The following is a 27,235-nucleotide window of genomic DNA, read 5'->3' as shown; positions in this document are numbered from 1 at the left end:
GAAGATGTCTGATCCACTTTAAGCAAAGTATAAATTGATGTCATTTTAATTTTCTTCTTAGAAGATTTACCACTTTGCATGGAAATACCAGGCAGCGATGTGGCTATGTTGGATTTACTATTCAGATAGAGAATGTGTTCATCTACTGGAACTTAACTGATCACACTGAGTTAAGGGGAGGATAATAAAAAGCTATGGAGTGAGTAATGGAAGGATTTAAAAATGAGGCATGGGGAGCAGAAGATAGAATACAGCATAATTTTGGAGGTAAAACTACAGTTAAGATTAACAGTATATTTCTGAACATCTGGCTGATCTAAAGGCTGTCTGATGATTATCTTGTAATTGCTAAACCTGCCGGCTTCGTGTTTCAGATTAGATGTGTTTAAATATGTATGCAAAAAGCAGAATGGTTATTGATTCTGTGCAGCATAATTTGTGTGGGTCTTAGTTTGGAGCCAGTTCTATTTCTACTTTAGTTCATGTGTATTTTGTTCTGATTTTGCTTTTTCTTTAAAGTAATGTCTAACAGGAACATCTGTGAGAAAGTGACAGGAAGGAGCTGAAGAGCAAAAACGTATCACTTTTAGAGGAACTGATTTAGAAAAGAAAAACAGCCATCTTACTATCTACTAAAAATGCATCTTCTGAACAACTATATGAAAATTAGCATCTAATAATGCTACATCTGTATTTTATCCCTTTCACTGCTACAGATTTTTAATTAAAGACTCTACTGTCTTTACGCCAATTAGTTTGAGATCCTAACCTTTACGCTTAACAGAAATGGTTGCAGGAGCTCTGCTGACATCCTCAGCACTATTTGTAAAGAAAGAAAACTACTAGGAAAACCACATTACTATCAGCTCCCACAGAAACACTCAAGCATTTAATTAGCAGTTGGAAGCTGGAGAGAAAATAGGCAAGGCTTTATTAGGCAAGAGGTGGCAAATGAAAAATTGGCAGTAGAAAATCAAAGTTTGATCATGAATAGCCCCGCACAACTGCAACATCATCTTGTTGTTGATGTGTTTGTGTTTCCATCATGCCCTGATCACAAGTGTCTAAAGCCACCAAATAAATAAATAAATAGTCCAACCTTTGTGAGCAAGAAAAAACAATATGATGGCTCAGTGCCAGCAGAAACTGCTCTGCAGCCCTCTGCTCAGCATCAGCCCAGCACCAGCCAGCATGCTGTAAGCAGGAGGTACAGATCATTCCTCAAGGCCTGATGGTCAAAATGTCACTGGTTTTATGTTCTTTGCAGAGTATATTTGATGTGACCTTTTCCTTACAGGAGCCATCTCTTCTGGTCTTTCTAGTTACACATCTATATTAAAAACCTGCTGCAAATATGTTGTGTCTGTATTAAAAGGCTAAGGGGAGGGAATTGAAATATTGAATATTTTGGTATGTTATTCTAAGATGGATTAAAGGGGGAAAAAAATAGCACATCAAAGGATGTGGGAGAAGGGACAGATTAATACAGGCATGAGAGTGGTCAGAAAGGGTAATGTTTGTGTAGAGACGGGTTTCTAAAGACGTTTAGGTACCTGAAGGTGCAGATGAATCCTGGGCTGTTTATATGGTCTGGTTGCTGGACCTCTGTACAATGAAAGACAATCTTTGAAAACTGAGTGCCCATTTTCTAATGCATTGTCCCTTCTGAATATTGTGGTGCTTCTGAAAGTTTCCCTATTTACATGCTGGGCTTCTTACAACTGCTCGTAATCTGGTTTATAGTAGTAGTGAAAGCTGCTTCTTCTGTATTTTATCTTCTGCTCTGTGATGCCCATTCTTGGGTATAGTCTTCATATAGTGTTGACAGCCAAGCGTCAATGCTGGGTTTTTGAACTGAGATATCGACAAAAGAAACAGAGGACATGGGAGTTCTCTGCTCTGGCTTAGAGTTCAGATACCTGAAATCTGTTAAAATAAGTGGTCTATAGTCTACCAAGTACCTCTGTGGTTGGAGTCTTCTGAGCTTTTTTTTCAGTGTTTCCACAGAGTTGGGCAGGCATTATTTTGAGGTGTGGGTGCTCTTTGTGCTTGGAGGAGCTAAACACTTGCTTAAATGTTAAAAAGTGAGATCTAAAAACTCTGTTCAAATAACGCTGGATGGATTTACTTAGAAGGATCTATATGCTTGATGCTTCAGAGCTGGGGATTGAAAGCTTAGCAGGCTGAGCTTACCAGAATGAGATCTTCCCCACAGAAATACCTACACTTGTTTTTCCAGCCAGTTCTAATTTAAACTGGCTGTTTAGCCAGTTTTATGCATGACCCACATTGACACGTGGGTCTTGCATGCTTGCGAGAAAGTGGAAGTGAACTTTAGACCTTGCACTTGCACAGCTGTGAGCGTGACTTGTGCTGCTGCTGGAGGAAGACGAGGAACCCACTGGACACTGGAGTTTGAGAAGCTTCAGTCTTCTGATGAAGATTTTAAAGAAAAAGGATGAAAGCTTGCTTTCTCATGCCATCTTTGTTCCCTTTCTAGGTATGCTGCCAGGAAATGCTTGTGTTAGACTTGACTCCAAACCAGCCTTGTGGGCATTCGCTACTGTTTCTCTTGGACACAGTATCACCAGGGCTCCTAAGCAGTATAGATTACCTCAAGCTTTAGTCCACTTCAGGGCTCAGGCTCTTCTCTGCGCTGAGAGCAGGTCAGAGAGAGCAGAAGTCTCATGCAGAGATCTGGGATATGTGGGCAGCCAACCAGATTAAAAGACTGATTATTGGTATGCTTTAACACTGAATAAGACCTAATAAGAATATGGATTTTGTGGTATGTAGATATTTCTAGAATTGTAGAAATGTAGGGTGGAAAGGAAAGCACCTTCTGGAGGAAAGAGCTTAACTCCCTACTACCACTAGTGGCTACATCATCTGATGCCTTCATGTATTGACCAAACTGTCTCAGAGCTAACTGGTTCTTGCCTCCAACAGTCCTGTTGAAACACTTCTCAGAAACTCATTTGTGTGAGAGGCTAAACATCTGATTTTATCCCAAGACAACAGAGTTGTGGGTTTGTACCCGTGCAGTTCCCTGGGAGTAAACAAGGGGATCCAGCATATGCCCACAGACAGTTGGACTTAATCTCAGGTGTTGCAGCATTCAGTAGGGCAAGCCACATTCTTCCAACCTTTCCTCACACAGTAGGCTGATCAGTGGTGGAAGAGCTGAACATTTCTTTTCTAGATCTTCTGCACTCTTATTTTGACATATTTAAACGTGGACAGACTCTAGAGAAGATTCCATCAGTGCTTTGTTCTGTAGCGCCCATATTTCCATGTGCCTACTGGAAATACATCAAACATTTTCCACACCTGCATTGCATTGGTAGCTAATGCCCACCTTCTGAGCAGCTGGTACAGGTCTTTCATCTGTAATTCTGATGGCTGAGACTGGTGTATGGCAGAGATCTGTATTCATATGCTGAGAATATTACACACTTAATTGTGTTCTTTCTGTTTTGGTGTGAAACATCCTTAATTTCCTCCAGTGTCCTCCGTGTGAGTGTTGGCCAGTGTGATCACCAGTAAACTTTCCTTAGGATATTCCTGGATTTTGTAACTCTCATAAAAATAAATGAGCTCAAATGCTTGCAGAATTTCTCTAACAACTCCTTTTGACAAAAGCTTATCCAGCTTCCCCCCATGTTCCCAGCTCCTTTACCATCAGAATATTTCTGTACAGCTTTTTTGTGTTTTCTGCATGGTGCTCTGTCAGCAGGTTTACTAAAGGGAATTCAGATGGTTCCAGTGGTATTTCTGTTGTATAAAAAGTGAGACAGCTTTTCAGAAAGAGTTATTTGGGTTAATTTGCAATAACTAAGCTTCAGTGAGCCAACCCCCTTCCTACTTACCTGTATTCCTTCATTTGGTAAAGCGAGTGAAGAAAGCTAGAAAAAAAAAATACATTAAAGTAGAATATCTGTTTAAATTAATAAAACAATTTTTTTTTTTTTGCTTCATTTAGCAGCAGTAAGCAGGTAGAGCTGCTAAAGATGTACACTGGTGATTTTGTTTTGAAAATCATGCTGGTTTTAAGTTTTGAAAGGAACATTTTCATAATATGTTGAATATTCATGGGACATGATGAGTTTTAAGAAGTAACAGTGAAGAGAATACCTTGCTCATGACTTGCTGCCAGGTGCCAGCTTATCCAAAAGGAAAAGGCATTGCCTTGTACCCAGTGTTATGCCTGATCATAGATGCTGCAAGGATTGTGGGTTTTTTCAACAGGCAGAGCTTGGTTTTCTCTTTCAGTTGACACTTTATCAGCCTGAACAGTGAAGACAATGCAAACATTTTTCAGTAGTTTTTACTTTCTTATGTTTGCTTTATTAAATAGTGCAGTTCCTGTAATGATGCAGCAGGAGTGTATTTACTTGCGTTGATATTAAGATACCCATTTGAATTAGAAAATGCTTTCTTCAACACAACTTCAAACCTATGTGTATGTGTTTTAGGAGCCCTTATTGATCTGAATTTACCAGCAAATTTGATCAAAGTAAGTTCAGCTGACTTTGTCAGGTTAGCACATATGGCAATTTGGCTGTGTTTGAGCAGTCCCATTGGAGGTGAGGGCAAAGTATGTAGCAAGGACATTTTTTCATTATAGTTTAAACATTGCTTTGCTTTGCTTTGCTTTGCTTTGCTTTGCTTTGCTTTGCTTTGCTTTGCTTTGCTTTGCAGGATACTTTTAAGTATTATTTATATGATCTAAGAAAGTAATACAGTGCAGTGGAAAAGAGCCATTCCGTCTCTACCTTCTTCTATCCAGAAGATCACAAGTGGCTTGTAATGGCCAAGGAGAAGGAGATCTAAAGCCACCAAAACATTTGACAGCTTCTCCATCTTTTTTTGTTGGCTTCTCTTTTTGCTGGTTTGGCGCTTAGAAGAAAGTAAACCTACCTCAGGGCTGTAGAGCCCAGTTGCCTGGCAGGCAGGCCTAGAAGGAAGTGCCCAGGCACCTGTGAGGAGTATAAAACACAGAACAAAATAGCAGCCAAAGCTGAAAGAGGATGAAAGAAAGATGGCATAGCCTCCTTAAATTTTCTTTATTTTTCATTGGTAGGTGAAGTCAACTACCAAAACTGCTTCTGCCAGATAACAAACTTCAGCTCATTTTTTTCAGAGGAACCATGTTTACTTTTGAAGGTTTGCTTTTTTTGTGCTTATTTATGCTTTTTCTCTATTAATGTTCTCCCGTGTTCTTCCTTTGTTTCTCTTCTTTCCATTCTTTCTCTCAGTAACAGGGTGTTCTGCTGTGTTGTCAACTGTAGCACAAAACAGCTAAGGTGAAACTTCTCCCAAGCATTAAGTGCTATAGAACAAGACCTTGAACTGTGCTAGCAATAATATTTATGTATAATGGTGGCACTGTACTTGTGTTGTGGGAACATTCTCACCTTCTGACTTCCCAATCTATATGGGCTATTTTAGTGACAACCTTCAGAACTTGACATCCTTGCATTATATGTTTGGCGTACCCAGTGAGCTGGTAGCAACAGTAGTCCAAATATGTACCTACTATTCCAAACTTACCAGGCTTCCTTCAGGTTTGTTTTCTGCCTTCTCTAGGATGTGCTGATGAGTTTTTTCCCAGTGAGGACCAAGGGGATGCCCATCCTAGCTGCCTCAAGCTCCCCCGTGCTGCCATTTGTGCAATTATACGGGGTGCCTGCTTGTTCTGGCTCCCATTAATCAGTTCTCTCTGGTTTTGGAGAGCTGTGACCTTGCATGCAGTCAGAGAAACTAATTCTCTGACTAAAAGGGAAGAATTTTTGGGGGCATGCGCTTGCCTAAGTTTTGTTTTGTAGGCAGCTTCATCTCGCAGTAGCATTATTTACCCAATGTGAAGTATTCTCGTGATGTGTTCTTATCATTTGGTATTTCATTCATGGAATGAAGAGTGTTTGAGTAACCTACAGGTGAGAGAGTTTCAGCCCTTCTGTGCTTAATTCACGTTGTATCTCAATTACCTTTTTGAATGTCTGGCCCTTTTGGCTCAAATAAAAAGGTTTAATTCTTTATAATTCTAGATTTATATGTTTCTTGATGTGGCATATTTTAGGATGGTTTCTGCTGATAATGAGGCATCTCTAAAGCTGTGGTTCAGCCATATGCACTGCAAAATGCATCAAGTCTTTGCAGTGGAGAAACTTGTAACTGAAGTAACAAGATCAATGTAAGTGAAGTATGAATGGAAATGTCTGTGGTGCATGAAACCCCTGTAAGACACACCAGAAAAGGTGCTGAAGGAGCAGCATGTTTTGTGCATGGAGCACCCTTAGTATTAGCTCAATTAAGGAACGAAATGGCAAGAAAAGGAAGAATAACCTAACTTAAAGACAGGATAGGATGAAGAACAAGACTGGAGGCATAAGATGCCCAGTTAAAGAAAACAAAATAACAATGAAATTCTGGACTTTTTTGTTTAAGCCTTCTGAGAGGACTAAAAGAAAATAATGAGGCAGAAGTTTCTGAACAATATTCACTCCTAAAGGCTATGGAAGATGAGCTCCAAATCAGTTTTTTATGTGCCACTGAAAAGAACCCAGTAGATGTTATGGGGACTCGGCAGCCAGTATCCCCTGACCTCGGTGGTGTGTGTACACGTGATCCTGGCCAGACTAGTTGGTTGGACATGTGTGTCATGGTGCTTATGAGTATTTGAATGTCTTAAGTGTCAGTAAGAAAACTCAGCTTCAGAATTTCACAAAGTAAAATCACTTTCTGCTTCCAGTTTCTTACACTTTTGTTACACTTAGGTTCTAAACATGTAAGTGGAGTTTTGAAGTCCAACAGAGACTTACAGGCTGAGACAGACTACAATGACGTAGACTTTCTCAGAGAAGTTCCTGTTACTTGTTGGGCTGTGTCTTCTTCTCCAGAAGTTGATCTTGGAGCACTCCCTGTTGGTAACATTTAGATGGACATAACATGTTTTTGAAGAAGCAGAATGTACGAGAGCTGTTTGTCAGGGCAGTCATAGCTGCAAGCAGCTTTTGCCATGTGTTTTCTCTCTGTGAATCCTAGGAAAGTACACAATTGCCTAGCTTTGTCCTTAGCAGTGTTCAGACAGGATAGCTGTCCAACAGCCTGGCATGCTTGGAAGCCTCAAGGTCCATCTGTTAACATAATGAGTATTAAAATACAGGTCTATGTATTTTTATACATAATTAAGTAGGAGGATGTGCTCCTTTTGTATATACCTAGAGTTTGGAAGTGAAAGCACTGTAATGTGTGTTAGCGATGTGGTTGGCAACATGAAATGGAAAAGAGATGCCTGGTCTTTTCCCATAATGTTTTGTGTTACGGGTTTTATTTATTTTTTCATTTGATGGCGGTCCATGTAGCAACTTCATTTGCTGTTACCTTCCTTGCTGATGCTGCTATTACATTCCTGGGCTGTCAAGCTCTGATTCCTTAAGCTCAGTGTAGCCCATTTGGAAAGCCACCATGTCGCCAGTGTGTCATCCTGGATTAACAGTGAGCATCAGCTACAGCCAGATAGGATGGCAAATTCGGGAGTTACATCCCGGCCTGGAGCCAGTCACAGTACGGTCTTAGTGACAGCTGCTGGCAGTGTGTAGTAAGAGCTGGTGAAGTAAAATAGGAAAGCTTGGTACATCCATGTAAGAGAGTAATCAACTAGGAATTTGTATGGCTCATACTCAGCCTTTTAATGCCTTCTGCTTTCTGTTGTTAATAGGTGGTTCCCCAAACTGGAGCCTTTAAAGATCATAGATGAGGCTTGAACAAGACTGACTGGCAACAGGGCAAACATGAATTTTACAACAAGCAGTCAAATGATATAAGACAGAATAATGTGTATAATGATGGTAACATTAGCTTGCTAATATGAAAGCTAGTAAGATAAATATTGAATATCTGTAAATAAACTATCATTACACTACATGAAACCTCCCTTCAAACTGTAATTCTTCTTGAGAAAGAGGCAATGGTTTTCTTTAATCTTTTCAATGAGTGCTCTACACTGAATCATTTCCTTTAATTGCAGTTCTAAAACATATAACTGGTTTTTTAATGCCTGCTTTTTATATTTATCTTTTTACTTTCCATTAATTGTAGTACTTCCATTCAAGCTTGAAAATGGAATTGCTTCCTGGACATATTTCTTCTCTGCTGTATGTAAACATGGGCTTTTTTATTAGCCCTATTTCCAGTAAAGCTGGAAGTGCACTAGTGCAGGATGCACGGATTTGCTTTTGTTAGTTGTCCATGCACTTTAAAGGACATGAAGAACAGCTGCCACATGGAACAACCCTCACCTCTTTTTCTTACTGTGTGGAATTTATTTCATGTTTGGTGCACTGAAGAGCAGCAACAAGAGCCAGTGAGATGGCTGCTCACATGTGCTTTTCCAAGCACTGCTCTGGACAGCTCAGCAAGGCTTTTTAAGTTAGAGCCTTAAACTTTGTGCACCAGAGCTGGACATCATGATAAAGTCCTCCTCTCTCCTTTCATTTAAACAGTCCACCTGCTTATTACAGAATGGTTTGGATTGGAAGCGACCTTAAAGATCACCTAGTTCCAACCCCCCTGCCATGGGCAGGGCCACCTTCCACTAGACCAGGTTGCTTAAAGCCCTATCCAACTTGGCCTTCATTAATTTGCTTTGATTGCTGATGTGGTTAGTAAGTTTGTTAATGTTGTATTGAAACCTGGTTAGAGCTGATGAGATGAATAAGATTAAAGAAGTCTTGAAGATTTTTTTAAAATTAATCCTCTCTCATAGCAATAATTTGTGCAAAGTCCAGTGCAATTGTCGCCTGTCATTTAAGGACATCACTGTAGTTATTTCAGGAAAAGAAAACTTGAAGGAGAGAGGAGCAAGTGAGCCACCTTCTGCAAATCTTTCATGCCTCTCAAACAACAGGAGCATTCCTGCTCAGGAGTTTTTAGGTGTTTCACTGGTTTTGACAAAGGACATTTTACAGGCTGGGGGATGAGCAGTCCTCAGATTAAAGCTTCAGCTGTTGTCTCCTGAAGCTCTTCTGAAGGGACTTTCAGCAGCTCATCTACAAATAAGAGTCTTATTGCCTGTACTTTCAAAGGAGCTGTGGCAAAGCTTCAGGGTGGGATATGGGAATTGTGCGTGTTCCACAGCTTCTGGATCCACACCAAAATGTAAGCTATCTGTAAGTGGTGGAAGACTTATGATTCAAAGTTTTTTCTGATGGCCTTACCATCCTGATGGAGAGTAGAGTTGCAGGTTAGTTTGTGTCTCAAAAAAGCATTAAGTACAATCAAAATAGTCATGTGAGTTTCCAGCAATCTGGCAGTTTCACCTGGTATTATAATTATCTGATATTTTCTTTTGTCTTTTTTGTGCTTTTTTTTGGTAGCTCCACACAACTTTATGACTTCAAATATCTGGGATACAATTTGTAAAGGTTTTGTTCCCGATTATGGCTGATTTATGTTGATTTTCTTTCTGCCAGAATTTAGCAGTCTGAGTGCAAGGCTAGCTGAAAAAAGACTTTTTTGACATGAGAACACACACGGTTGTACACACACACTAAAAAGTGTCAGTAATTTCATTAAGCAGTTCTAACATGTAGCAAAAAGTAACTTATATGTGAGAAATATGCCTCTATTTTCAGACACATACAAATGTACAATACCTACAAATGCAGGCACTCTTACCTCAACCATTTAAGCAACAGTATGTGTGTATGTATAGAAATATGAAACACAATCCAGTTGTTTCTTTTCATTTAATCCAGGGATTTTTGGTGAATGATTTCAGGTCATCGACTATTTTTAAATAATGTTTATAAACTATGGTGTGTTGGCTGGAGGAGGGTGATTGTTTTGAATTTTGATTCTTGGAAATATTTTTCTTTTAATAAGATGGCATTCTACAAGGCCAGTTTGCTGCAGTCTTGTGTAAATGTATCTCTTCTGCAGTCCTTCAAAGCTGCCTTGTTGTCACTTGCCCTGTTCTGCCAGTCCAGCTTGTGGATCAGTCATCTTTTTTTCCGCTGAGGATAAGGATATTCTGATTGAATAGCTTCACATGCGCAGCTGAGCATCACCTCCTTGAATATCCAGCTTGCTCACAGATAAAGATATTGTCTCCCTGCTAAAGCTGCAAAGAAGGGAGTCGATGGTCACTCTAGCTGGTAGCTGGTCTCTCCTGGAAGGCTCCTGACATCCAAATAATTGTTTCAGGGGTGTGAGTATCTGATTTATCTGTAGGAGTTGGTGATTTTAGAGAGTCTGCATTCTAAAAAGGAACACTTATACATTTCACAAAACTTCTAGAAGTTAGGAATCAGCTGCACGTTGTGTCTGTTTACTGTGTAGGCTCTGGAAGAACTGAAAAATTTGAATTTCATCAGTCTTCTTAGAGTCATAGAATCATAGAACCATTCAGGTTGGAAAAGACCCTTGGGATCACCGAGTCCAACCATCATCCCTGCTCTACAAAGTTCTCCCCTAAACCATATCCACCAACACCACATCCAAATGACCCTTAAACACATCCAGAGATGGTGACTCAACCACCTCCCTGGGCAGCCTATTCCAGTGTCTAACCACTCTTTCTGTGAAAAAAAAATTCCTAATGTCCAGTCTAAACCTCCCCTGTTGCAGCTTGAAGCCATTCCCTCTTGTTCTGTCGCTAATTACCTGTGAGAAGAGACCTGCACCAACCTCTCTACAGTGACCTTTCAGGTAGTTGTAGAGACTGATGAGGTCTCCCCTCAGCCTCCTCTTTCTCAGACTAAACATTTCCAGCTCCTTCAAGCGTTTTTCATAAGATTTATTCTCTAGGCCCTTCACCAGCTTCGTTGCCCTCCTCTGCACTCCCTCCAGCACCTCGATATCTCTCCTGAATTGAGGTGCCCAAAACTGGACACAACACTCCAGGTGTGGCCTCACCAGTGCTGAGTACGGGGGGACAATCACCCCTCTGCTTCTGCTGGTCACACTATTTCTAATACAAGCCAGGATGCCATTGACTTTCTTGGCCACCTGGGCACACTGCTGTCTCATATTCAGCCACTTGTCAATTAGAACCCCCAGGTCCTTTTCTGCCAGACACTTTCCAGCCACACTTCCCCAAGCCTGGAGCGTTGCCTGGGGTTGTTGTGGCCCAGGTGCAGGACCCGGCACTTGGCCTTCTTCCTCCTCCTTTTAGCTGTTAGGAAGTTAGGACTGGAGAGAACAATGGCGGCTATTAAATCCATATCCCAGAAGTGCAGGAGAATGCTAAGAACAGCCGCACACCTCGGTCCCTGGGAATGCCTTCCTGTTGGGATTCGGGGCAGATATTTCCTTCCTCTCTCTAAAAAAGCATTTGAGTACTAAAAGCCACTTCTGGCTTTGACTTTGGTTTCTTTAGCAGATGCAGCACATAAAACCAGAGCCACACACAAGTGAAAAACAGAGCAGTATGAAAAACTGTTGTGTAGACACATTCTGGACCTTGCCTGGGACAAAACTGGGTTGTTTTAGAGTAGAAAAAACATGCTTTTGCCCTCCTTAGCCTTGTTTTGTTAACTTTTTTTGCTTCCTTGCCTGAATTGCTGCCTGCGTTTGGGAGGATAAGCCAAGGTGTGGATGAGAGCAAATACAGGTGGTTATAGAGAACATCATTGGTTTTGAAGAACTGACTTAGGTACGCTGAAATGAGGATGCTTGCTTTCTCATGATGGCCCACATGTGTGCTGTACAGCAACCTGGTGGGGATCCACCGTATGTACAACGTCTGCCGAAAGCAGACCTGTCTCCACCAGAGAAGTTCACCTCAGCACGCTGCCTCGAAGAGCCGGAGAGGAATACATGGCTTGTGCAAAAGGAGAAAAGAAAAGAACCAGAGATCTCAGTGATGAAAGAAATGTGTCCTTTCTAGAAAAAAAAAAAATTAAAAACGAGTCCTGCTGTGTGAATTGCAGCTCTCAACTTGTTCTGAATATGGTTAGGAGAATGTAAATAACCAATGATTTTCCATAAAAAGGGATCAGTACCTTAGGGGTTTGGTTGCAAGAATAAAATCCTTCTTAAACTTTCAACAAAGCCCTTATCAGATCATTACACGTGCTCCCAAGCTGATTTCTGCATGGATTGAACTGAAATGAATGCTGCAGCTGATGGCCTTCTTGGCAGAGACAGCCTGGCACTGCACAGGTGAAGGCTATGAAACCCTCCAGCCTCCTGCTTCCTCTTCCCAGCTTGCAGCCAACTAGGGATTTTAGGGGGGAGATTTTACCCCCGCTCTGCACTTGTGGTACTGCCCTTCAGGCCCCCTCCTGTGGGTGGAAGGATGAAAGCTGCCCAGCTATCATCTTCTGCAGGCATCAGTTGCATTCCTGGCTTCACCTCCTTCCCTCCCACTCTTCCAAGTGGACTAGACTGCTCCCAACCTCGTTACTCTCATTTCCACCCTAAATACATTTGTGACCAACATGTGCCTGCTTTGTTTCCAGCACAGTTGTCCTTTGGCTTAAATAGCTCACGTCCTTGGTGTGTAATCCCCTTACAGGTAGGTTCCTATCCCCTTACCCCTCCTAATCCCACTTCATGAGAGGCTTTGAAAGCCACGTGTCTTGCCTCCTACTACAGAGACTCTACGTTGTCACATCATCCTGGGAGTCTTTCTTTGTTCCTGTTGCAGTATCACTTCACCTTTCACAATGGAGAATCCTTTTTCCATGTGCTGACTAAGTGCGTGTGTTAGATGGGTGCAGTAATTCCCTAGAGGGTCTTCTCCTGAACTGTATAACAGCAGCTCCCCTTCAGGGTTTTGCAGAGTCTCTGCTGACTGTATCTATTCTGACAACTTTTATGTTGCCTGCTGTCATCCAACATGTGTGCTAATGCAGAAGACTGTGGGGTTTTTTTGTTACATTTGACTCAGGATGAACATGTATTTTCTTCCTCTCTGGAGCTGGATGAACTGCACCACATGGTGACTGTATGCTCACAGCATGCTCTGCTTTTTGTTTTATTCAAGTTGAGAGATGAAGTTTTGATTATTTGCTTGGGTTTGAACTCCTGTGCTGACTGATCAGCTGAAACTACCAAAACTCCTTCATGGGAGGCTCTGTCGAAGTCTTCCCTACCCTGGTCAGTCCTCAGGTACAAGATAAACTTTCCACTGAAGTCTAGGTCATTCTTGTGCCAGTATGGGCTTTGAACATAGTGCTAGTCTGATGGCTACATACAGCACTAGAGGCTGTTTCTTGGGGTGTTTCTTTATTTTCTTCACATAGTGATTATAGAAGTTTGGATTTTACAATAATTTGGTAGGAGGTGAGCAATCAACCAGAGCATTTAAGAAAAAATAAAGGGTTTAACTGGAGGATGTTCCTGTTTCAAAACTTCTAGTCTTGATTGTCTTGCATTTCTTATCTTTTGAAGTCTTTTATCTCAGTAAAATTGGAGAACAATTTTACAATTTTCGGTCAAACTATATTATGCTGTGTAAACCAAATTTCTGTCATCTTTGTGTATTGCTACTACAAGAATTGAAAGTCTGAGGGACAACTCCTGTATTTAATGTTCCAAAAACTTTCAGGTCCCACAGGTAAATATTCTCTGGTTGTATCAGTTTGCTGATGATCAGTTGATTCCTTCTACTCTGCTATAAATAGTACTAGGCCTTCAAACAGCCACTGTTTCTTTGGTTAGGAGTGTGCTTTCTCATTGATATTAAACTGAGTAGATATGTTTAAAGTTGTTGGACACATGGCAATTTTCAATACCATGTTAATCACTCAAAAATAGATTTTGACAATTTTTAAAGCACAGAAGTTCAGCAAGGAGGGAAGGACATCTCTGAAAGAAATGGACTTCTGAAAGAAAGTAAGCTTAGCCTATTCTAAATATTTGTGAAAAAAGCAAGCAAAGAAACAAACAAACAAAAAAAGGTGACATAGAATGATTCAGGTTGGAAGAGGTTTTTAAAGGTCATCTAGTCCTACCTCCCTGCACTGAGCAGGGACCTTTTTAACTAGGTCAGATTGCTCAGATCCCAGTCCAACCTGACCTTGAACATTTCCAGGGATGGAGTATCTACCACCTCTCTGGGCCACTTGATCCAGTGCTTCACCATCCTCATAGTAAAAAATTTATTCCTAATATCTGGTCTAAATCTGCTCTCTTTCGGTTTAAAACAATCACCCTTTGTTCTATCACTACAGGCCCTACTAAAAAGTTTGTCCCCATCTTTCTCATAGGCCCCCTTTAAGTATTGAACTGCAGACTTCAGAAATCAAGGAAGACTCCTAAGTCTGGGGAATATGTGCTGGCTTGTTTAGCCAGGCAAACGTGGAGGTTTAAATCGTCTGAAAGAGTAGGGGTTGGTCTGTATCCACCTTGACAAGCTGCTTCCTTGCAGTGCAGTGGTTACAGGCAGGGCAGCACTGCCTGTGCAGCCCCAGCAGCTCCCATGATCTCCCATCATCTCCCCGCAGCTCCCGGCAGAGCACAGCCCAGTGCCGAGGGCAGCGGTGTGGCGGGAAAGTGCCAGCCCGTGGGCTCCACTCTCCAGGCTAGTATCAGAGGAGAGCTGTGCTAGCAGCTCTGAAGGCAACAGTGGATAAAATTATTGCTTCCTGTAAAGGACAAGGCTGTTACAGGGCTGCTTTGTCTGATTATGGAAATCTTCAAAGGGGCAGGTTCCCTGTTTGTCACCTGGAGCCAAAAGGGAGAGCCTGATAATCAAGTGCTGAGACTAAGAGGCCACCATGGGAAGTTGATCGATCTCTTAAATCCTGTAAACGAGTAACAGAAAAGCAGAGCTTGGAGAGGGCCATGACTCTCATATGATGTGGCTCCTGTGGAAGAGATTCTTCCTGTCATCTAGAGTGGTAGTTCACTTGATGTCAGTCCTGACAGTGACTCTCAAGCTCTGTGCCAATATTCTCATCCACCAGTCACTCCATTGCCCAAGAGAAGTAGAAAGAGAGGTGGGCACTGTCATCTTTGGAAGCAGCAGATGCAAACAAATGTCTTCTCTTGTGAAACAGACACTAACTCAGGGTGACTGGTGAGGAAGGATGCTCTCCTTTCCATGTTCATCAATACCTAGGATGCCAGGGCTAGATTCTGCTGTGCGGGCTCTGCCCACTATCAAGTCAAGACAGTAATTTTGTCGCCTCTGATTAGCTCCTTCTCTCCCAAAGGCTGCCTGAACCATGAAGACTGGTTTAATTAGGTTTAATCTGAAGGTTTGCTTTTCTTTTTGTCATGTTCAGGAGCACCATCTCTGCTTTTCCATCCATTAGCCTCTTCTGTGCTGAAATTCAGTTCACAGTGTCGTGAACGCTCCTTGAATGCTGTGAGTTTGGATGACATTCATGGATAAGCTATATCCAGGCTTTGGTAGCAAGAGTAGATCTCTAGCCAAATACAAGACAGACTAGGTGCTCTTCAGAGCAAATACATGATAGATGAAGAAGGAATAGAAGGAAAATTGAGGAAAGTGCAGCTTATCTGGAGAAGAGGTTTCAGCAGTGCAGGTGCAGCATTTGCAGAGTCCAGGTGTTTTGTTGACAAGATAAATGCTGTGAAGATGCTGCCTCATTGCTGCATCAGGTCTCTGCAGTTGGCCTCCCCTCTTATCATCTACCTCTTGGATAAGGATGGAGACAGGGAATGTGAAACACCCATTGGTGTAATGTCAAGCTCAGGCAGCGTTCTCAGTCCTGGCTTTGTGCCTTAGCCTGTGTCCGGCTACTGGCCCTTGAAAACTGCACTCAGTGATCCCGATTTATGATAGGGGATGCTATGGCTGCCTGCTGGCTCTTACCAACATAGGAGATGCAGTTGAGGGGAGGTGAGGCCATCACTGCTTGGACAAACAGGTGACCTGGGTGAACAGCCACCCACCAGAGCTTCATGGTCCTGCCTGATGCAGGCTGCAGCTCTGCAGAGGCTCTGGGTGCTGAGTAGGTGAAATCTGAAGCTGTCCAGCTGCCCTTTGGAAGCAGGCCATGCCCTTCATAAGCTTGGTCCAAAGCAGGCTTGCCACCCACCAGCCTGGTTTTTGCTCTAGTGGCCATGGACCACCACGCAACTTCTTCACAAGTGCCCACAACTGACATACGTAGGAGCTGTGGTAGGCATGATGAATCAGTATTCAGGAAGCAGGAATGGCTGCAGGGCTCTCAGCTGTGCTCCACAAGGTAATGATGGGTGCTGAAGGCACCTCCTTTCTCTGATTCCATGCTTCAGCCTGCAGAGAGGGATACTGCTTTTGATGTCTCAAAACTGTAAGTTCTTTTTCCTTAGACATTCAGTCATGCATATTTAAAGCTATGCTTCAAGAAATTAGGTCTGAAAATTCCCAGCAGAAATGTATTTCTGCATTTTATTTTTATCCAGAGATGACCACATTTTTGTCTGCAGCTGACTTAAAAGATACATCAATTAATAAAGCCACTGATGACTAAACTGTAAAATAGAATATTTTCTCTCATTTAATGAAGTGTCTTACATAAAAGAAGCATAAGCTCATGGTGAAGCACTTAATTACTAAGATTTCCAAGTATTTTTCTGTAAGTGCAAGGTGTAATAAAGCTAAGTTTTTTCAGAATATGACTGTTTATTATAACCATTCATTATGTACATGGTCTTAGTGTGGAGATCAGGGGCCAAACATCATTTCCTTCCTAAATCTTCCTACAAATGGCATGTAACTAATTATTTCCTTATAGGAAAACTCTCTAAGAGTAGGTATTTGCTACTGTATTAGCAATAAATTATTAGTTTTGAGCCATGTTGCAAGAGTATTTTCAAGCTCTTGTGTTGTGTCCCCCACACTGCACTCTTTGTTCATGCTTGTAGGACTTCTTGGGCCACATCCAACTCTTCATCCTGAAGCAAACAAAATTACTCTGATATTTCCTTCCCTGTTTTTCATTAAATGATCATTGGCCTCTGCTCCTGGTTGCAAGGAGAAGGTTGCAATTACCTCCCTCTGATTTTTAACCTGCTTTCCCTGCAGAATAAGTGACACAGTCCTGGTTGTCATTTCAGCCGTAGCCTACATGGAAAGTGTTATTGAACAACAGTGGATGGTTAGTGTCTGGATGGGTGGGCGTGCTGGGAAACAGCTGGGCTGTATATACAACCTGCATTTCCTGTCAGAGTTCATTAAACTCTACTTCCTTGTAGTTGATAGAGGACCTGTTAAAGTTAGGGATAAGAAAACTCTCATTTGTCTGCAGAACAGGTGTTGGGAAGCCAGATCATCTCCATGCTAACTTAGTATTCACTTCAGCATCTCTCTGAGAGTCAGTATTTTACTTTCTTTTCATCATTTTTTTTCACTAACACTACAGTTTTACCTCTGAGGACATTCATCTAGTAGCAGCTCACTCAAGACAACTGTTCATGCACTTGTAATAGTGTCCCAGCAAGGAAAAGCACTGAACCTTAACAATATTTTTTGAAAGGAAATAGGAAAGTAGGTCCCTTATAGAAAGTAGCTGTGCAAGAACAGATTATTAAGCTTGACATCAGTGTGTCTAATCAAAATATCCTACACTATATTTCAGAGCAAATCTGGTGACTGTCCCCTGACATGTTCTGGTGATGACAGGAGAGAAGAGGCAGCATCCCTGTTGCCATAGTTTTCATGCGCTGGTATCCCTGATGATTGTTTGTGCAAGGAGGGCATGGGCCAGTAGTTTTAATAAAAAGGGATTGCAGTTTTGGTTGGAAAGAGCTGTGGGGGATAATCCATTTTGTGATGGCAGCTAGTACTAGATGGATGCTGAGCAGCAGGGATCATAACTCACATAGATGGCTGGGGCAAAGGGATGAAGCAAGACTTGTTGTGCTGGACATCCTGCACATGCAACAGTGAGAGACAACCCTGAGCCCAAATAGTTGCAGCCTACCCAGGTGGGACAGGCAATGTGTTGTAGAGGGAATGTAATCTAACAAATTAATCTTGAGGCATATTTTTCTGTAAATCCTTTTGGCTGGATTTTCTTAGGAAGGGATTATTTACATGACAAACTGACAGGAAAGGAGAGGAAGAGGAGGGACAAGCTTGAGTTAGAAGAGCACGGAGACAAAAGTTGTCATGTCAGGTGCTGGGGGAGATACATTGAGAAATTGTGAAGTCAGGGACTGGAAGGTGCTAGAACAGTTATGTACCAGAATGGCCATTGAAGCTGTTTTATCCTAACACAGGACCTTAACAGGATGTCTCTCAGTTTGCAGATGGTCTGCAAATCATTAATAATTGACTTGCAACCTTTTCTTGTGTAGAGTCATCACTAAGGAGAGTATAATAATAAAGAATTTTAAAAACAGAAAAGGAAGGTTTACCAGAAATACTTGTCTCTGTCTATCATCAATTTTTTTTTTTTTTAAGCATCTTCATTTTTAGTGGAAATACTAGGCAGCACCATTGGTGACTACACCTTTGATGGTGGTTTTGTCTTTGACTTTTTTTTGTCAATGGACATATTTTTACTATTTTCTCCAGAGGAGGGAAGGTAAGGACATGAAAGTGTTGCCTTCATCCAGAGACAGCTCATGACATCCTCATTTCTTATTAGCTCCAGCAGAGGACGATCCTGTGCAAAAGGTAACTTCAAGCTGGCTATATGGTTGCAGTCAAGATCACCAGATGTGAGAAGGGAGAATTCAGCTGTGTTGCTGTCTTACATGCATCTGCCTGGGCAAAGCTGACATTGAAGCTTAAAGGAGGATTTGTTTTGTTTTCATTACCTGCCTTCCTGGCAAGAGCCCAGAGTCTGAGGCAGGAGAAGAGTCAAAGCCAGCCACTCCCATTGCTTGGCAGGCTGTAAAGCAAGAACATTTTGAATGTGATCCCTTGCCTATTTTGGGAAAGTTATAAAAATTTCAGAGGTAGGCCAGTTATTTTTAAGCGTCTCTGGACATGCCTTTAATGCAGGATTTGTTCTGGATGCTGTCAAGGTCGACCTCTTTCTTTGTGAAAAAGTTTCCCTTCTTTGGGGAGTCATCTGGTAGATCTAATTAGCTGTGTGCCTTGGTCCTCTCTCATTTCCTCACAGCCTGCTAAACCTATCACTAGACTTTTCAGCTCCAGACAAGATGGATTGCATTAGTCCTTGTCTGCCTTCCCCTGGCTTCATCTATTTTATGTACAGACTTTCTCTAGCCTATTTGAGAAGATTGCAGTAAAGCTGTGCGGAGTCAGCTTACCTTTACCTAAATGTGGGGAGGCTGATGTTTGGAAAAGACTGATTGGGATTGAGGAGCTGAAAGTATCAGCAACATGGGTATTTTCCTTGCATCTGACTCTTTGCTGCTACTTTGGGTGTCTTTTTAAGTTGCATACATTTTACATTCATTTAGCAGGGTTGCAAGTATGAAATGAAATAGAAAAATTAAACTTACAGTGAGATCCTGATTAATGAAGATGCCTTCCTGCATATCAGTTTTGTGGTAAAAAACAGGTCCAGGGGAATGCTGAGCCCTCCCCACTGCTTTTAGAAGCAGCAGAGATTGCTGTGTGCTCTGTATCAATCAGGATTGGGTTCCAAGTTTTATTTTGCCAGAGCTTGGGAATCAAAATAGCTGACATCTGTAATGAACAGGAGGACATTAATTATATAGACAAATAAACTAGCAATTACTGCTGCACATTTATCTTCACCTCTGTAAATTACAAACTTTAAATGTTCGATATGGAAGCCCGGCTTATAAATTAGTTCCTGTGCGTTTGGGCCTCTCATGTCTCTGTGGATGAGTGATGCAGGAGCTTTCATATCTCCTATCTCTGTTTAAGGCAGCAGCTTCCTTTAGCATTAGTTCTGATTTCAGCAGTGCCCAGCATTGTTAGAATATCACTCTCCCTGCCTCCTATAGAGCTGCAACACATACTCTTGTATTAGTGCCCTTGGCTGTATCTTCGTCTCTCTTAAAAGCTAAAAATGGTTTACTGGACAAGTGAAGTTAGACCTGACATTCAGTTCAGTTGTATTTCTGCCTGCCTGTGGCATGTGAACTTTTTCACCACATCAAATCAGCTCCAGAACTGGGGACAATACTGCAGATAGCATTGAAAACAGGAGGAAAGCAGAAGAGCTAGGAAGCCTACCTTTGACTGAAACATGCGGTGGTGGTGTGGTCCTCAAGCATGGTCTGTGATACCATGCTTAAGCACAGGGAGGACAAGGAAAGGAGAGGTGCTTGGGTCATTCTTGCCCAGTCTGGCTGACCTACTGACACTCCCCAGTTCATTCAGATGCGAGAGTAAATGTAAGATACACAGAGTAAATGTGAGCTACACTGAGATGTTAGCTGGGATACAGTGATTCAAGATAGCTGGTCTTGCAAGGTTGGTACAATACTGGTGTATCAAATGGTATCTTAATTTTCTCAGCTTCCTTCTTTGGTATGTCTCATAGAGCAAGTATCAGTACAGTGCAAACCTTTGCTCTGCTCAGACTGACAGTGACTTCTCCCACCCTGAAGCGAGCGGGAGAAGAGAGCTACGCTGCCCAGTCTGGGGGGGCTGCTTGGGTGGAGGCTGCTGGCAGGAGGTGCTGGGGTGGGGAATGCTTCAGGCAGGGCATGAGGCTTGCAGGGCTGGGAGGTTTCCTTGCTAGGTGGGCTCCGAGGCCTGGGGCTCTCCCAACAGCAGGGAGGGAGAGTGGTTTAAGTCAGGTGGCAAAATGAAGCACTTTGGCCTGGAAAAACATGCAGAAAGGCAGCATCCATCAAAGTAGTGTGAGAGGCAGGACAGTTTGCAAGCATTAAAAAGTGCCTACAAAACCCAGCACAAACCACATGCGAGCCCATTTGTGGACACAAAACATATCTGAGTTTCTGGGGCTTGTTACAGTAGGAACTGGCCCTAAGCATGGCTAAACTAGGCATGCTCAGCTGCTGGCTTGGATCTCTCCCTAATGATGGTGTCTGGGGATAGATGCCTGCTTTGACTGTTTCATCCAGGTGTGGGCTATTACTGCTTAAACTGAAGTTTGTATGAAGTCCAAGGAAAACTTCAGACTTCTTTTCTGAATCAAAGCATTGGGTATGTTTGGGTATGTCAAAGCTGGGTATGACCAGCCTTGCAACCTGGTATCTTGAGGTGTTTTTTTCTTTTGCTTTGCCTTAACCACACCAGTGGACAGGACAGCACAAAAAACTGGATACCCTCATTGTGTAATAATCACAGCTTCTGTTCTTCTATCCATTCTGTGAGTTTTACATCTGTTAGCAGTGAGGATTGGGCTTCACCTGCCTGGCTCTGACTGTGTGCAGTGTAGATTGCTCTGCCTTATGCCCCCCACTATCTATGGGGCCCAGTGCTGTGACAAAGGGGGCTGTCAGAGATCTGCTTTAGGAGGGCAGAGTCTCCATGTCACAAGTCCCAGCAACTGCATCGAGTGAGCAAAGCTCCCCAACACAGCTGCAAGCCTGGGAGCTGCCAGCACAGCCCCAGAAGTTGCTCTGTGGGCTTCACAAATCCTGGCTTGAGGGCAGCAGAGTGCCTACAGGACACCTCTCAACCCTCTGCCTGCACAAGGACTCCTGCTTTGCCCTGTGCCACAGAGGCAGACCCATCATTAACTGCTGGGGAAGGGGATAGTGTGGTACTTGATACTGGTAAATACTGAAAATGGCTGAGCTATCTAGGCAGCTCTCCCTGTTGCATGCTTCCTCCGATTGGCTGCCTCACTGAATATTCAGACTCTGAGCTTGAAATCATAACAAACAAACAAACAAACAAAACCAAAAAACCCAACAACAAACAAACAAAAAACCTGCAATCCATGAAGTCAGAGATGCTTAAGGGAGAATTGCCTTCATCACATCGCGCTTATCACAGCTGGTGTCATGTTAAAAGAGGCTGAGGCTCAGGGAGACTGCTCTCACCTTTCTACCTCCTAGGGGCTGTGGGAGGAATGGGGTCCCAGCCCTCCAAAGAGCAGCTACTGACAGTTCTCCCAAAAGCTTCTCACATTTGGGCAGGATCTTCCCTGTAGTCGCTTTTGAGAAGCAAACTTTTTTTTTTTTTTCTTTTTTTTGCCTTTGCTAATTCTTGTTTTTCTGTACCACACCAGGTATCTCATTAGGGGCATCATAAGCTCTGCAGCTGCCAGTTTGTTTCTTCTGTGTCTGCTGGGGAGCTGTGGTAGGGTTGTACCTCCCCTCTAGCATAGGCTGTAGTTGTCATTCCACTGCCAGGACAAATTTTAATTTTCAGAGGGCCCACACAAAGGCTAGGTTTTGCTGTAGAAGTACACTGGCAGAACAGGACTGCTGCTTTCCTGCTCCATGTGTGCTGGCTGTTGCAGGTTACTATAAATAAAGCTGTCCTGGATGGTGAGTCTTGGCTCAGGGGAGCTCTATAACAGTTCAAAGGCTTGTGATCGCTCTCCTCTGCCTGCCAGGATATCTGAAATATTTTGTTAATCTCCAGGAGAAGATCATATTCCTATATCTGTGTGCCACTGTTTATCTTGCTGATTTCCTATTAGTTTTCCATTCTGCTACTGAGCTATATTATCATGGTTTGAAGGGAAACACTACAGCGGGAAGGGAGTAGAGAGTATTGGGGAGAGATGGTGCATTGCAGGAGGTGCTCTGACTTCCCTTTTGGACCCTTCAGATGCGAATGGACCCACATCACCTATTGGTCCTGACTGACAGGTCACACTGGACTCTGAATTAGGCTGGTGTGATAGTTGCAGGTCATATGAAAGAACTGCTTCATTAATCAGGTGCAACCATACAGGGCTCATTTCCACAGCCTGTAGGGGTGAGAGGTAAGAGTAGGAGAAGTTGTGTGTCATGCTGGTGAGTGGCAGGAGCAGTGTGTCTTCCTCCTGCCTTATTTTCAGGCCAGTACTATCCTGGTCTTACATCTACCCTCGTCTCTCCTGCTTTAAAAGAAAAAAAAAACCAAAACATAAAAACCAAACCAGAGGCCAGTACATTGGTTATTGCCTTGATTGCATGATGGAGCAGAGAGAGCTAGGGACAAAAAGTGTATCTTGAAAATAAGGAAAGAAGGTTTGCCTTTGGGTGGAGGTGGGCATTAGTCATACCACTGCACGTGTGCTGTTAAATAAATACCATGAAACGGTTTGCAGAGAAGTCTTCTGGTTTTTCGTCTTCACAAGCAAAATTCCAGCTGGTGCTGCTGCAACCTAAGGCACAACTGCAGCATGCCTTTGTGGAAGCATCCCCTCTCCTCTGCACAGTGCCAGGCTTGCTGGGGGTTTAAGACCTCACTATGAACTGGGAGGTTTCCTTAAACCCATGTAAATCACAGCTCTAATAAGAAACAGAAGGGGAATGAGCCACCAAGAGGCTTTCTTCCTTTTTTTCCAAAGTCTATGTTTACCATAAATTGGATAGCCCCCCCTGAGATAGGAAAACCAAACTCTTAAAACACATAGTAAAGGGTTACTAATTGTTTCAAACAGCCAACTAAAAATCCTTTTTATTACAAGGCTTGAGTTCTCTTTCAAATGTGGAGCTGCTTGTTCATTTTGGCAGTGAAAGCTGCTTTTATGTCTCTCTGGGGACAGTGGTTAAACTTTCAGCAGCTCAGGCACAGAAACCAGCCCTTTGTTGAGCTGGAGGTGAGAAACCAAAAGCTGTTCTAAGGATTTCTGAGTCCCCCACAGCTCCCTTTTGGACTTTGCTGATTAATCTGCATCCTCTGAAAAAGCCTTTGTTAGGGAAAAGAGGGAGAGGGGTGAAGATAGTGTTGTGTGTGGATGGGACCAAACTCAGCAGAGGTATTTGATGCCTATGGGTAGGTAAGCTACATGGCAATTTTTTTTACATTCAGCTGATAGTTGGTGGGGTACAAGAGCAAGGACTCAGAAGTTTCCATGTAGTTCCACGGAAAAATGGACAGGAGCTGAGTTTATTCCTGTCGCCACTGGGGGCAAGAGAGCAGAAATTATGTCTGAAGGGTGTGACTGAAATGCTAACACCTGCCACAGCTGGTCAAGTGGAGCAGGAGAGGCTTAGGGAAGCAGAAGGATGAGATGAGTTTCCCAGGCAGTGGCATCTCCAGGGTGATTGGAGTTGGAGCCATGTGGGTCATGTCTTTCCTGCAGCTCAGGGAGGTTTGGGAAAGGAAGGGGATGAGCTAGGATGTGTCAAAATTGCCAGGGGAGATTATTTTCTCTCTGGTATAGAAAGGATCACCTGTCTCTAAAGACACGTTATAGCTTTTATCTGTCTGGTCTCCTCTGTTTATTGTGGTTTCTTTTCTTCCTCTGCATCCTCCCCCCCGTATCTTTCTTCAGAGCATCTATTTTGTGTCCTCCCTCCTCCTGGTATTTTCCTGAGGTGGCTCTGATTATTCAGCAGCTCTGCTGAACGCAGTTCCCTCTCCTGAGAGCAAGAAATGCTGCACCAGAGCAGCACTTGCTGCTACTGCCGCAGGCACAGGTCAAGCAGAGGACGAGCTCCTTTGCCTGCTAGTGCTGAGCAGCAGAGTGCTGGAAAGGGCACAGTGGGAGGGCAGTGACAGGATTGCACCCTGCATAGTGCTATTTCACCCAGCCTAGGTAAAAAAGCCAAAAAGCTGCTTTTCTTTTTTTCCTTCGAGAAGGCTTTCCCTGAGTAAATTCACATCAACCTGTGCGAAAAGTAGCTGGAAGGTCTTTCAGCATCGCTCAGCTGGGATTTTTCAGGGGACACACAGTGTGAACAAGGATCCCAGCCACAAACATCCGCAAGGCAACCCTGGGGTAACAGTGTTGAATTTCAAGTATAAAAAGATGTTCACAAGACAAAACTTGGAAAATGAACAAAAGAAGAATGTCAGCACATTTATTCTGCTTGGCAGTGGCCTGGAGGAGCTAGTAAGAAATTTTAGGGGAATTCAGGAATCGTTTGCAGAGCTGGCACTCAGGACTGGCCCTTTGTGTCCTACCTTTGGCCACACTGTGGGAATGAGTTACGTGTGTGCAGTCTGGAAGCAGGCATATCAGTATCAGGCAAGGATCAGCAGAGGGTGCAGGCATTGTCCCTGCTGTGGCCACTTCTCAGTGTTGGTGTATGGCACACCATAGAGTCACAGAATCGTTCTGGTTGGAAAATAACTTTCAGATCATTGAGTCCAACCAGTAACCTGACTCTACCAAGTCCAGTGCTAAACCACTTCCCTAAAATGGCCACCATGGACTTGCCCCACGTCCCTGCAGTGCTAGGAGCCCGTGTGCTCCAGATGCCCTGCAGCATGGTGGCCTCTGCTTGCACGTCTCAGGCAAGAGGCTGGGCACTCCCGGGACCCACTGGTGTCCTCCCACCCTGTGTCAGGGGATAAAGCTTCTGCACAGCCAGGGGCTCTCTTGCTGTATAGCTTGAAGACTGGGGAAAGGTTCTCTTGCCTCAGTAATGCGCTGTAAGGGATGCTTGTGGTTCTGAAACTTTGGCATGAAGAAGGACGGTACATCAAGCAGCAGGTTTTCATGGGTCAGGCAGTTTTAGTGGCAAAACTCAGGAAGTGTGAGGTGCTATTTTTGGCTTTTGGTAAGAATGATGGAGTTGCCCACCTCTCTCAGTGAGCTGTAGGAGAAGAGAGCCTGTCCCTGCAGGCAGTACACTGCATCCTCCCTTGGCAGTTGTCAGCTTTGCAGTGATTAGTTCTAGATGTTTGTCCTTCAGTGGTAGTCTTAACATTACATCTCCAGAGGCTGGAAAATAATTTTCTCTGTCCATCCATACTAACCTGCATCCATACTAACTCCATCTGGATTTACTAAGTCTTGAGGCTTCCTTCTAACAACACAATACCACCAATAGATGTCTTCAAGACCACCGTGTACTGAATTTGGGTGCCTTCTCTGGTAGCTCCTGACAACTTTCTCCTCTTGCTTTGCAGATCACTGGTGTTATCCTTCTCGCAGTTGGAGTCTGGGGCAAGCTTACCCTTGGCACATACATCTCTCTCATTGCTGAGAACTCCACCAATGCACCCTATGTGCTCATCGGGACGGGTACCACAATCATTGTCTTTGGGCTTTTTGGCTGCTTTGCCACTTGTCGTGGCAGCCCATGGATGCTGAAACTGGTAAGCATGACAAAGGGCCTTAAGCAAGAGGGGAGGAGATTTTGTGGATGTGTCACGATCCTCCCCACCCCCTTCAAAGAGTAATGAGATGTTAACATGGCTTTTTAGGCACATAAGCCAGATTTTATTGATCTCAATGTTCAACACGTGTGTCTTTTGGACAAAGAAGGGGAAAAAAATCTTTGCCAAAACCAGTTGTTGATTGAGTGCGAATGAATTTTCCTACCGCACAGCATACAGGCCCATATGTGGTTGGGAACATGGTGAAATGCTGCTGAAGAATTGCTTTGTGAGTAATTCTGCAATAACTCTCTTCCTCTGTGAGCCAGCCAGACAGGTATATTTACAATCTTTAAAATGTCCAAACATCGTAAATGTAAAATTCATTTGAGGTATATTTTAAAGGGGTTCCTTTGATATTGTGATGTGAAATCGATGGGGAAAAAAAGTTGGTACCTTCTAAAAGGACAGCAGCCTTTCTTTTTTCTCCTGACATTCACCAGAATAAAACAAATCCATGCCAGAAAACAAAGCTCTGTGTGGTATATTTGTCCTCATCTCAAAAGCAGCAGGGACTTGAAGTACACTAAGCAGAGGTACAGCAGCTGTCTCTCAGTCCATTTCAACCTCTCTCCCTAGAAGTTTCTCTGTTCTGAGTTTTCCAGCACACCTTAAATTCAAAGTAACTATAGATTAAACAAAACTATATGATAAACTGTCTTCCTTGGAATAACTGGAAGTAAAATCTGATGTGTATCAATTTGAAGAGGGTGCTTGTGATGCACTGAGATAGTGGAAAAGGGCTTGACGGTACAAGGCATCTCCTGTTACAATATTTTGGGGCTGATTTTCAAAGGAGATGGGACAATTCCTCTCCAGTTTTAATTGGATTTTAAAAAAGGATGTCTTAAAGATAATTAATTTCCTCAATTAGATGGCACAGTAGGGGACAGGTAGCAGCTGCAGACTGGTCAGCAGGTATATGCTGGTGGCCAGTTGGCACGTACCTACTCCTGTTGTAGGTGCAGCACTGCTGACTCTTGCTGGTGATGTGTGGTCAGGGTGTGTGTAGAGGCTTGTTGGAGTTACTGCAGTCCAGATGGAAAAGGGAGAAAGTTGAAAGAAGATCAGAGTCCATAGAAAGTCAGGCTCCATCAGTCATGTAACTTTTTTAAGTGTTCCACTTAGAGCAGCCTGTGC

At 43.1% G+C, this 27,235-nt stretch overlaps 1 protein-coding gene across 3 annotated transcripts in view; it reads left to right on the top strand.

Moving 5' to 3' along the window:
• The window catches only part of TSPAN7 (tetraspanin 7), a 191,163-nt gene that overhangs the window by 55,220 nt on the left and 108,708 nt on the right, over window positions 1-27,235 (top strand). For all 3 annotated transcript variants that reach the window (XM_051618637.1, XM_051618646.1, XM_051618628.1), the window contains exon 2: window positions 25,847-26,035. In XM_051618637.1, coding sequence (XP_051474597.1) covers window positions 25,847-26,035 — 189 coding nt within the window. The remainder of the gene's footprint in view (window positions 1-25,846; window positions 26,036-27,235) is intronic.

The sequence above is a fragment of the Apus apus genome, chromosome 1 (genome assembly GCF_020740795.1).
Source record: "Apus apus isolate bApuApu2 chromosome 1, bApuApu2.pri.cur, whole genome shotgun sequence".
NCBI lineage: Eukaryota > Metazoa > Chordata > Aves > Apodiformes > Apodidae > Apus > Apus apus.
The sequence above is the reverse complement of the archived record's forward strand: the minus strand, read 5'-3'. Positions and strand labels throughout refer to the sequence as shown.